At 35.4% G+C, this 12,530-nt stretch overlaps 2 protein-coding genes and 1 pseudogene across 2 annotated transcripts; all 3 read right to left on the reverse strand.

Moving 5' to 3' along the window:
- Positions 1–3,900: 3,900 nt before the first annotated feature.
- Positions 3,901–4,554, reverse strand: LOC137826504 (large ribosomal subunit protein uL22y-like). The gene has a single exon (XM_068632484.1). The coding sequence runs from the start codon at positions 4,509–4,511 to the stop codon at positions 3,966–3,968; it is 546 nt and encodes a 181-aa protein (XP_068488585.1). The 5' UTR covers positions 4,512–4,554; the 3' UTR covers positions 3,901–3,965.
- Positions 4,555–4,690: 136 nt separating this feature from the next.
- On the reverse strand, positions 4,691–5,436 carry LOC137825286 (protein-L-isoaspartate O-methyltransferase 1-like). Its single transcript, XM_068630961.1, has 2 exons — positions 5,304–5,436; positions 4,691–4,935 (listed from the first exon to the last, which is right to left on the reverse strand). Exons 1-2 carry the CDS (start codon positions 5,434–5,436, stop codon positions 4,691–4,693), a joined length of 378 nt encoding a protein of 125 aa, XP_068487062.1.
- A 2,256-nt stretch (positions 5,437–7,692) lies between these two features.
- On the reverse strand, positions 7,693–7,798 carry LOC137827361 (small nucleolar RNA R71; annotated as a pseudogene).
- Positions 7,799–12,530: the final 4,732 nt, after the last annotated feature.

The following is a 12,530-nucleotide window of genomic DNA, read 5'->3' on the forward strand; positions in this document are numbered from 1 at the left end:
GAACTTGATGGCGGGGTTGTTTACATGGGTAATGATAATCCATGTAAGACAGCTGGGATAGGTTCAATCAAGCTGCGGAATCATGATGGATCCACCAGAATTTTGCGGGATGTACGGGTACGTGCCAAAGTTGAAGAAGAATCTCATCTCATTGGGGGCTTTAGAATCTAAAGGTCTGGTTGTGACGATGCGAGATGAAATTCTTAAAGCAACTTCAGGAGCACTGGTGATGTTGAAAGGCGTGAAGAAGAACAATTTGTATTACTACCAAGGTAGTACAGTGGTGGGGACAGTAGCGGCAGCAACTTCTAGCTCTAAGAAGGATGCTGAGGCAACGAAGTTGTGGCATATGAGGTTGGGACATGTTGGAGAGAAATCCTTGCAAATTCTTACCAAGCAGGGATTGTTGAAAGGTACGAAGGCTTGCAAACTTGAATTTTGTGAGCATTGTGTTCTGGGAAAACAACGAAGAGTGAAGTTTGACATTGCTATTCACAATACCAAGGGTATTTTGGATTATGTGCATTCAGATGTGTGGGGACCTGCCAAGACTCCGTCAATCAGAGGTAGGCATTATTTTGTCACTTTTGTGGATGATTTTTCCAGGAGAGTTTGGGTGTTTACTATGAAGAACAAAAATGATGTGCTTGAAATTTTCCTTAAGTGGAAAGCTCAAGTTGAAAACCAGACAGGAAGGAAGATTAAGGTTCTCCGAACAGGCAATGGAGGAGAATACAATAGTGATCCGTTCCTGAAGGTATGTCAAGATTGTGGCATAGTTCGACACTTCACTGTTAAAAAAACACCACAGCAGAATGGGGTGTTGGAGCGTATGAACAAGACACATGTGGAGAAAGTTCGTTGTATGTTGTCTAATGCTGAGTTAGGCAGAGAGTTTTGGGCTGAGGCTGTGACATACGCTCAACATCTCGTCCATCCTTTGCCATCATCTGCTATAGATGGCAAAACCTCGTTAGAGATATGGTCTGGAAAACCTGCAACTGATTATGATTCTTTGCATGTTTTTGGTTCTATTGCATATTATCATGTGATTGAAACAAAGTTGGATCCACGGGCAAAGAAGGCTCTTTTCATGGGCTTTAGTCCTGGAGTGAAGGGATACCGTTTGTGGTGTCTAGAGGCAAAGAAGACGATTATCAGCAGGGATGTTACCTTTGATGAATTTTCCATGTTAAAGAAGGTAAATCCAGAAGGAGCTGATAGTACTCCACAACAGGTGGAGTGTGTCCGGAAGCAGGTGGAGTTTGAGCCGACAGTGGTGATCCCCACACGAAATACCACAAGTGACTCTCCTATGGCAGAACAAGAGTCAGATGAGGAAGAGGTTCCTACCCAAGAATCTCAACAGCAATTAGCGCCAATTGCAGTTAGAAGACAGAGACGAGATATTCAGAAGCCTACTCGTTTCATGGATATGGTTGCCTATGCACTTCCAGTTGTTGATGACATTCCATTCACTTACCCAGAAGCCATTCTGAGTTCAGAGAGTGGTAATTGGGCAGGTACGATGGAAGAGGAGATGCAGTCTTTGAAGAAGAACAAGACGTGGAAGCTGGCACAATTACTAAAAGCAAAGAGCCCAGTTGAGATTGACAGGTTAAAGGCTCAGTTGAGTAAAGAGTTCGAGATGAAGGATATAGGGGAAGCCAAGAAGATTCTCGGCATGGAGATAAACAGGGACAGAGAGAGGGGAAAACTTTGGCTGTCACAGAAGCAGTATTTGCATAAGGTACTACAACGTTTTGGTATACACGAAGATACAAAACCTGTAAGTACCCCACTTGCTCCTCATTTGAAATTGAGTAGCCGTTTATCTCCGACGACTGATGAAGAACGAGAATACATGGCGAAAGTCCCATATGCAAATGCAGTTGGAAGCTTGATGTAAGCAATGGTGTGTACAAGACCAAATATTTCACAGGCTATGAGTGTTGTTAGCAGGTACATGCATAATCCAGGCAAGGGACATTGGCAAGCTGTAAGATGGATTCTACGGTACCTCCAAAATACCTTAGATATTGGATTGGCATTTGAGCAAGATGAATCACTTGGTCAATGCATAGTTGGATATTGTGATTATGATTATGCAGGTGATTTGGATAAGCGACGGTCTACAACTGGCTATTTGTTTACTTTAGCAAAAGCGCCAGTTAGTTGGAAGTCTACCTTGCAGTCTACGGTGGCTTTTGTCTACGACAGAGGCAGAGTATATGGCGATTACAGAGGCTGTGAAGGAAGCAATTTGGCTTCATGGGTTGCTTAAAGACTTGGGAGTTGGTCAGAAACAACTTGAGTTATATTCTGACAGTCAAAATGCTATTCATTTAGCAAAGAATCAAGTCTTTCATGCACGGACGAAGCACATTGATGTTCGCTATCACTTTGTGCGTGAGATTCTCGAAGAAGAGGAGATTGTTCTCCAGAAGATTCACACTACGGAGAATCCTGCAGATATGCTCACCAAGGTGGTTACAAGGGCCAAGTTTGAACATTGTTTAGACTTGGTTAATATCTTGCACATTTGAAGTTGGCGCCCGGAGGCGCAAATTTGAAGCACTGCAAAGTTTGTTTTTGTTATGTTTTGAGAAGATTTGTTTTAGTTGGGACTTGAAATTAAGTCAAGGTGGAGATTTGTTGATTTTGGCTTAATCCCAAGTCCCACATCGGTGGGTTCATTGTTTAGGAAGGAGGTTTGAGGGTTTTATAAATTAAACTCTCCTCCTTCACTGTTATATATCCCAATTTGTAATATCTTCTCCCATAATAATAAAAGCGGGCTATTTCAGTTGTGCTCGGAGATTAGGCTAAACAGGCCGAACTCCGTTAACAATTTTCGGGTGTGTTTTTTCCTCTTTATCTCTTTTATTATTCCGTTTTATTTATTCAATATTATTTGTCGGGTGTGCCGAACTCCGTTTTGTTTTAGTTGCAACAACCACTTCCAATGTCTTGCTTGTTCATGCTCCCCTATAGCCATATGTCATTCCTCGTATTTTTCCTTGTGTTCGCCCATACTTGTAAGCAGTCATATGAGTTTGTTGATTGGACACACATAAAAAATAAATAAAACAAACTATGGACCTTATAGTTAGAATTGTTACTTTATGCCCAAATTATATTTTTATGTCCTAAAAGCAATTCATATTTAACCTTGAGTGATTCTTAATGCTAACATTATGCTTGTAAATCATACAACTCAAAGTTCTCTAGCTCGAGAATCTCTATCTTAAATAAAAGTCGGGAGAACCACCTCGACACAATTAATCCACTACAAAAAAAAAGTGTATGTGGTGATGGTTATTTTCTTAAAATATGACGTTTATAACCGCCACATTAAACTTTGTGGCGATACCAATTGAGAACCGTTGTAATAGACGCCATATAATACATTGTATAAAGTGACAATTTTAAGCGTGTAATTTACGTCAGTTATAAATGTCGTAATTTTGAAATTGAGTAAATCAATTTTAATGTAAATAGTGACAGTTTTAAGCATCACTTAATACATTATAGTATGACGTTTATAATAACTATTACAACTGTCATAATTCGAGTATTAAATATTTAATTTTATTTTTAAAAAATTTAATAATTTATTCAATTATGTTTTATAATCTAAATTTATAATAATATATAATTTCATATTATAATTAAATTCCAGTACACATTTAAATTTCCTAATATAATTAAATCATAACATAAATATAATATAATTAAACTTCATAATATAATTAAAATTAATAAATATAATAATAAAAATACATGCTCTAAGTCATCCAGCTATTTAGAACTAAAGCTTGCCTTTTTTTACGATCATGAATAATGATAAACAAAATGTAAATTGGCCCACAATGCTTACAGCTTCTTGTCTTGTAATATTTCCAAATTTGAAACAGAGTATGAAACTTCATCAAGCAATAGCACAAAAATAAAACCAATGAAACCTAAGAAGAGGCACTACTTCGTAGAGCTTGGGACTTCTTGCTTGTTGTCAAATTTGTCTCGGGCTCCTTCCTGACGGGTTCTTCCTTTTCCGAGAATATTAATTCTATGTGGCACGGGGATGACATATAAGGATTGATTCTTCCATGGGCTCGGTATGTTCGGCGTCTTTGCTTTTGCGCTTGATTGACTTGGATATGGGAAATGTAAAGCGCATCAACATTCAAACCTTTCACTTCAGCATTGCTCTCGGCATTTTTAAGCAAATTAAGGATGAATTTTGCTGATTTGACAGGCCACCTTCCTTGGCCATTAGAGTGTCTACTCTTTGCTTGGGCTATCCTTCCAACATCGCGACAGAAACGTCTAAACGGAATGACTTGTTTGTGGGCAAGAACATCTTCCAAGTACCTTCTAGCCTTAACCAGGGACAACTTCCTGATTGCAAATGAAGTTTCCCTAGTGTTATTGAAATGAACGCTAAGGTCGGCACCTCTAGCCTTGCAAGACTTAGTGGGATTGTTTGGCTCCCTTGAGTACTTCACCATTGTTGCTTAATTCGGCACCTTCACAATTCAAACAAAGAATTGGCTCACGACATCATAAATAAGTGTGGTAATCATAGTTAGGTAATTAACTAAACATCAAGTCATAATTATAATATAATAATATGAACCTTTGGTTGTTGCGCTGTTAATTAGAAGTACATGTCTATTCCAAACTGAGATTAGTTCAATTCACACCACTCATGTACTAACCTTCCAAGTGTTTGATTATTCCTAAGCTGCTTACGCAAAAAAAAATTTGAATGCCAATCCACCACCTTTAAATCTTGAAATATGTTTCCGACAGGAATCACCATTCTACCTCCAGGCTTCAACTGGTCAATAAGTGGCTGGGGAATTTCTGGTGCTGTTGCTCCAACGTTAATGGCATCATAAGGTGCAAACTCTGGCCAACCTTGCCTCCCATCTGTCAACACCACAATTATCAATCCTCCAATCCATAATCCCAAGTAGACGTTTATTTAACTAGTTAAGAAATAATCATGCAACAATAGTAGATTCAGTAAATTCTATTGTCATGCATACAATGTCACACGAATATTTTAGATAACCATAAAAAGAACAATGCACTTTAATGGACTCAACATCAAAGAAATTGAAAATCCTGACAAACAGGTTATGTTTTTACCGTTCTACAGAACTATACGTATTCAAACTACGACATTATGTGTTTAAAACCTAAGCTAGAAACAAGGATTGCATTCAGTTATTGTGCTAAAATGAAAATATTCAATCTTTCAGATTCCATTCAAACAGAAAATTGAAAAACCATACCACCAGCATGATCAGAAAGGGAACCATCTTTCAATTGTGTAGCAACAACGCTTTTCTGAATATACTCTATCGAAAAAGAAACCAATTCAGGAATATGCTCTACACCAACAACATGACCTAGGGGTCCAACCATCAAGGCAAAGCACGCGGTCAGGTACCCCGTTCTTGAACACAAGTCGAATTTGGAATTGTGACCACCAACTAAAGATTAAAATGCGAAAAGCCAAACACTAGAATGAGTTCAACAAAGCCAAACACAAATTAACATGGAAACAACTATGTGATAAGTGCCAGTGTATAGTTTTTATGATTGAGAAAATTGAACACTTTGGAACTTAATTGTTGCTTAATGTAAGAAAATTACCCTAATTTGAGAATTATTGAATCTCATTATATATTTTGAACCAAGAAACAAATGAAGAAATTTAATCTCAATTTTTGTGTAAATTGCAGATGAATATGAAGCATTGAAAGATAGAAAGCTAAAACTTAATTGGATCACAAGAGGATTTAGCTCAAGCTAGAAGATTTAGCTCAAGCTAGAGGATTTAGTTCAAGCTAAATCTGTCCAGAGTTGATTAAAGGTGCAGTACTAATCTAGCCCAGGTTAGAATTGCTAGCTCAAGCTAAAACTATCCAAAGTTGATTAAAGGTGCAGTACTAATTTAGCCTAGGCTGGAATTGCTAGCTCAAGCTAAAAATGCACTGAAAGATCTAGCTTAAGCTAAATTGGCTAGCTTGAGCTAAAGTTCAATATATAAATTTTGTAACAAAGTGGAAACGGAAGCGGTGGAAAAAGATTGGATTTTTATAGAGAGAGATTAGTGAGAGAAGAAGAAGAAACCTTTGTTCTTAGGAGAAGAACTTGCTCAGCTCAGCCCTTCTTATGCAATCCAGATCAAGAATGAAGATTGAAGGAGCTGTCATGAGTGACTAAGTGCTTTCTAACTTGGGATTGAATGTAATTTACTTTGATCAAATGTATTATTGGTGATATATATATATATATATATATATATATATATATATATATATATTTATATATATATAATATTCTCTTTTCTACTTGTTTTTGGTATTTTCGTTTCATGCTTATTGCTTGATTCTATCTGATCAATGGAGTCTTGATTTTGATCCTTAAATTTAATTGGAAAGTACCTTTAAGGATCTGAAATAGACGAAAATATTTGATAACTTGTAATGCTAGGAATAGATTTCAGGTTATTAATTGCATCATAATTCTGTTCATAAAGTTGGATGATTTGTTAGATATCTAAGGAATCAGTATTTGAAAAATTATCTTATGAATTTCATCTGTGAGGAATCAAGGTGAATGACTTTAAATGAAGCATCAAGAATAGGTAGTTTTGAGTATTATATATTGTATTATTAAAAAATACACATGATTGAGAGAAACACAATTCAATCCCAAGTATCTTTCTCTATATTTGATAAGTTAGTTTTGTTTTTGGTTGAATCAAAACCTAAATCTCTGAGTTACTTGTGAAATCTTTAATTTGGTTATGAACAATTTCTCAAAATTATTTTTTATACTTAATGAGTTTTATAACAGAACATCTTAATTAGAATTGTTCCCTGTGGGTTCGACATTCGTACTTTAAAGAGTACTATATTACAATTGATTCGGTACACTTGCCGAGAAAAATCAACAAGTTTTTGGCGTCGTTGCCAGGGAGCAATTTCTTTTAAGAATTTCTAAAGTATAACTTATTGAGTATTGTGAATAGTTTGTTTTGTTTGTGAATAAACACTTGTTTAGATCTTATTCTTTTATCCTGTGCTAATCCTTGCTTGAGTTGTCTTAGATATATGCTATTACGAGGATAGGTTCCTGAAGATCAAATGGAATTTGATCCAGAAATTGAGAAGATAGCTAGAAAAAACCAGAGCAAGAAGAGAGAAGAAAAGAAGAAGCAGGGACAAGAAAAAGGAGAATCTTCCAATACTCTCAACTCGCACAATCAAACAAAGTTGCAAATGGCTGATAATAGACAAAATCCACCTAGAAGGACATTGGGAGACTATGCTATGCAACAAGGACTGAGGCATTTCTCTAGCATAGCCATACCTCCTGCCACCAAATCATTAGAAATGAAGCCAAATTTTCTTAGCTTAATCAGCACTCATCAATTTAGTTGAATGGATCATGAAGACCCTTATACTCATCTATCCATATTTTATGAGTTGGTTGGGACCATGGGCTTCGAGGAAAATGATATTGAATCTGTTTATCTGCATCTATTTCCTTTCTCACTTGCAGGCAAAGCAAAAGAATGGTTAAAGTCGCATCCAAACCAAAGTCTAAGTAGCTGGAATGATGTAGAAGAGAAATTCCTACATAGATTATTCCCACTCTCTCGATATATCAAGGCTAAGTCTGATATCTCCACATTCAGGCAAGGGCCAGATGAACCTTTTTGTGAAGCTTGGGAACGTTTTAAAGTGATGTTAAGAAGGTGTCCTAATCATGGCTTTGAGGATATTGCTCAGTTGAACATATTCCACAATGGTTTGAGGCCTGATACTAAAATGATCTTGGATGCTGCAGCAAGAGGTACAATGATGACTGTTGATGCAGAACAAGCTATAAGAATCATTGATGCCTTAGCCTCAACAAATTACCAAGCTCAACACGATAGACATACAGTGCAAAAGAAAGGTGTGTTGGATCTTAGTACTTCAGATGCAAGTTTAGCACAAAATAAGATTTTGACTAAGCAAATTGAGGCATTAACCAAGCAAATGTCAAAACTTCCTTAACAATTACATGCAGTAAATTCTCCTTCAATTCAGAATCAAGCTTTGAAGTGTGATTTTTGTGGGGGAGATCATCTTAATGACCAATGCTCTTACCAAAATCCATCAGAGGAAGAGGTTTAGTATATGAATAATCAAGGAAGGCAAGGTGACTTTTCATCTAACTATCCAAATAACATGGCTCAAGGGTGGAGAAAAAATCCAAATCAAGGTTTTGGATGGAAGCAAGAAGCTGGATCATCTAACAGGCAAGTTCCTTGGTTCCAACCACAATATCCTTCCATTCATGAGAGAACATCAAAATTGGAGGATACTTTTAAGAAGTTCATGCAAGCCTCTCTATTCAATCAGAAAAATACTGAAGCATCAATAAGGAATTTAGAGACACAGGTGGGGCAGTTGGCTAAACAGTTAGCTGATAATCAAGGAAGTCAATTTTTAGCCAATACACAAACCAATCCCAAGGAGCATTGCATGTCTATCACTACCAGAAATGGGAAAGTTATAGGAAAAGGAATTGGGGAAAACTTAGTTGTTGAGGAGGAGGTTTTAAAAGATATAGAGAGTGAAAAAGAACAAATTGAGTGTGGGGGGGAGAAGGAAGGAATAAGGAAGATGTTGTACATATTGGAGAGAAAATAGAAAAAAAAATAAAAAAAAGTGAGAACAAGAGAGGAGTGTTCCTATAAAAGATGTACCTTATCCACATGCTCCTACAAAGAAATGCAAAGAAAGACAATTTGCAAGATTTATGAATATTCTTAAAAGATTGCAAATTAATATTCCTTTTACTGGAGCTTTAAAGTAGATGCCTACATATGCTAAATTCATGAAGGAATTATTGACAAATAAAAGAAAAATCAATGACCATAGGAGATAGTTGAATTTGAAGCTGGATGCAGTGCTATAATTCAAAAATCATTACCAAAGAAATCTAGAGATCCTGGGAGTTTCACTTTGCCAGTTACCATAGGAAATCTTACTATTGAAAAGGCATTATTGGATCTTGGAGCTAGTATTAATTTGATGCCTTTGTCAATGCTGAAGAAAATTGGAGTTGTAGAAATGAAACCAACAAGAATGACTTTGCAGTTGGCTGATAGATCAATCAAATATCCACATGGAATAGTTGAAGATTTGTTGGTAAAGGTAGATAAATTTCTATTCCCATTAGATTTTGTTGTAATGGATATTGAAGAAGATGCTAAAGTACCTTTGATATTGGGAAGACCATTCATGAAAACTGCCAAAGTTATAATTGATGTAGACAAAGGAAGATTGAAGGTTTGTGTTCAAGATGAAGAAGTAAGCTTTAATGTTTTTGAAGCAATGAAATATTTAAATGATCAGAAAGAGTGTTTCAGAGTGGATGTGATTGTTGTTGAACCTTTAATGACGTTAATCAGGCGTCAAGCTATATGACATTAAACGAGCGCTTGCTGGGAGGCAACCTAGTGTTTTGTTTTGAAATGTGTCTTTAATTTTTGTTTTGATGTAGTAGTATGTTTTAATATTTGATGTCTTTAAAACCAGTTTGATATGTGAAATGATCATGTAGGTTTGAAATGAATGGATGGAAGAAAGCTTAGACAGGTTTGAAACTTTTGGCAAAGACAAAATGAAAATTTCCAAGAAAATTTCATTGCAGGGTAATTTTAGCCTAAGCTAGGTTCTTATAGCTTAAGCTAGATATGCAGAAAAATAAAAGAATTTTTGTTCTGCAACTTTAGCCTGAGCTAAAATGAGCTAGCCTGACTAGAAAGAATGTGTTGCTCTCGGCCAAATTTAGCCTAAGCTTGATATGCAGAAAAATAAAGAAATTTTGTTCTGCAACTTTAGCTTGAGCTAAAATGAGCTAGCTTGAGCTAGAAAACTCTGTTGCTCTCGGCCAAGTTTTAGCCTGAGCTAAACTGATATAACTTGAGCTAAACAAATATGTTGCTCTCTGCCAAACTTTAGCCTGAGCTAAAAAGGCCTAGCTTGCGCTAAACAAATTTGTTGCTCTTTGCCAAACTTTAGCCTGAGCTAAAAAGATCTAACCTAAGCTAGTGGGTTTTTTCTAAAAAAAAAAAAAACTACAGCATTTTAAAATCACATTTGAAAACCCTACACCCTAACTCATTTTCAGTCATTCCATCCCAAAGCTTTCATACTCATTCAAACATTTCATCTACATTTCCATTATCAAGGTAAGTGTTTTATGTATAAATCTATCATCTCCATAACCATCATCATTGCCATTTCCATTCAAGCATGTTGCCTTCTCCATTCATTTTAAGATTTCATTGCTAAATTGCTATAAACTCAAAGATTCAATCTTGTTGATATTTGAATGTTTTGATGTTGAATATGATTGTTATTTTGAGTTTATCCAAAGTTAAGCACTATCTTCCATGAATTAAATACCAAAAATTACTCATTCAATGCCATTCTATATCTTGCATACCAAGTGTTTGTTAAACCAAATAGAACACTTTGGTTTGAGAAATGCTTATTCTTACATGTGCAGAAAAATGAGTCGCACCAAATCCATAGTTGGTATTACATAATCCGTCGTTGACACCCACTGAATTTGATGATTATCTATCTTGACCTAGGGACAGGCACAATTTTTCAGGGGAGGCAGGAGCGTTTGGAGTTGGGACTAAAGTTGAAGATACACCAGAAATAGGAGCTGGACCATCTGGAGTAGCAACAGCAGATGAAGATTCAAATCAATTTCAAAATGATGATGTTGGCACAGAGCGGAACAAAATCAAAAGAGGAGATTGATAATTCTCATGCACAATGAACAAAAAAACTGGTTTTATCTTTTTTTGTTTAACTTTAATTCTAGTATTAATTTAGTTTAAGTAGTTTAGTTTAGTAAGTTGACTTTAGCAGTTTAGTTTAATATTTCTTACTTTAGCTTTTGTTGATGGCAAGCTTAAATTAGTATAGTGGCTGATGTTTGCATATTTTGTGAAATCTTGTATATAGATGATGGTATAATTTTTGGGAGAAAGAAAGCAAATCATAGTTCTAAACTAGAACCACCAAATGGATTGATGAGGGACTTAATTTGAAAAAGAATTTGTGGCTGGAACCATCACTCAAATAGAGAAAGGATAATAATGTGCAAAATTTGGAACAAGGTAAATAGTTGAAAGCAATGTCTGAGAACAAATGAGGAATTGAAATTAGCCAACCAAGTGAGAGTGTGAAACCTTTAAACAGTTTGAGAGACTTTCACTAGTGAATAGTTAATTGAGGTTGCCTAATTTTCTAGTCAATTTGCATCACAAAATCAAATATGGAGATGATTGAGGCATGTTTAATAGAGTTGGAGGTGAGAAAACTCAGAGGCAAACAACTAACCTTTGCAATATATGATGAAATGTACAGAAAAATAACCCTTTTTAAGCTGAAATTTGTTTTATTGCACCATAGCTTCTGATATACATATATTTTCCTACCTTGTGGTATGCTAACAAAAGGAAAGTATAGGTGCAATTCAAATTTCTATAATTAAAAGAATTGGATTTGGTGTGGCTGCTGGGATTTTGAGAATGAAAAAAAAAAAGAAAAAGAAAAAAGGGGAATGACAAAATTATCCAAATTCTCATTCTCTTTTCTACAAAATAAAGAAAGAAAGAAAGAAAAAGAAAAACAAAGGGGATTACAAGAATAGAAAAAGAAGCAATGTGGATGAATCTTATGGAAGGGATAATGGATAACACAATTAGAAGTTGAATTGCAAATATGCTAATCATTTGTTAAGTGTGCATTTTGTTATCCTGGAAAAATCAAATTTTCTTTGTAACCCGGCCTCATTACAACCTGAAAAAGACCTCAAGATCTATGTTTGTGAAAGTGTTTGTAATCAACTAGAAATGAAGGGCAACCTTAAATTAGCTTGGAAATCAGTGAAAAGAGAGGGAAAACACTCACTAGTGAGGAATGAAGAGAGAAATTCCTTAGTTTGATTCTCAATGAAGAGTGACAATTGTTTACCTTGGAAATTGAATACATTCTTATCCTGTATTGGTTTGAATTGATAGGAAACACCATAATTTTTTGTTGAATTATCTTGTGCTCTTTCCATGAAGTTGTTATGATATTGAGCTATAGATTTGATTTCTAAGGATTTTGGGGAAGAATGAACTCATATTTTTTGGGATTCAATTACTTTGCTTGAGGACAAGCAAGATTCTAGGTTGGGGGGAAATTGATAAGTGCCAATGTGTAGTTTTTATGATTGAGAAAATTGAACACTTTGAAACTTAATTGTTGCTTAATGTAAGAAAATTACCCTAATATGAGAATTATTGAATCTGATTATATATTTTGAACCAAGAAACAAATGAAGAAATTTAATCTCAATTTTTGTGTAAATTGTAGATGAATATGAAGCATTGAAAGAAAGAAAGTTAAAACTTAATTGGATCACAAGAAGATTTAGCTCAAGCT

Source organism: Phaseolus vulgaris, chromosome 8 (assembly GCF_000499845.2).
Source record: "Phaseolus vulgaris cultivar G19833 chromosome 8, P. vulgaris v2.0, whole genome shotgun sequence".
Taxonomy (NCBI): Eukaryota; Viridiplantae; Streptophyta; class Magnoliopsida; order Fabales; family Fabaceae; genus Phaseolus; species Phaseolus vulgaris.

Bases quoted from the DNA above. Each gene is read 5' to 3' on its own strand.
- LOC137826504 (XM_068632484.1), bottom strand. From the start codon at position 4,511: ATGGTGAAGTACTCAAGGGAGCCAAACAATCCCACTAAGTCTTGCAAG.
- LOC137825286 (XM_068630961.1), bottom strand. From the start codon at position 5,436: ATGGTTGGACCCCTAGGTCATGTTGTTGGTGTAGAGCATATTCCTGAA. The intron at 4,936-5,303 runs GTATGGTTTTTC...TGGTGTTGACAG, and splicing joins CCTTTCTGATCATGCTGGTG to ATGGGAGGCAAGGTTGGCCA.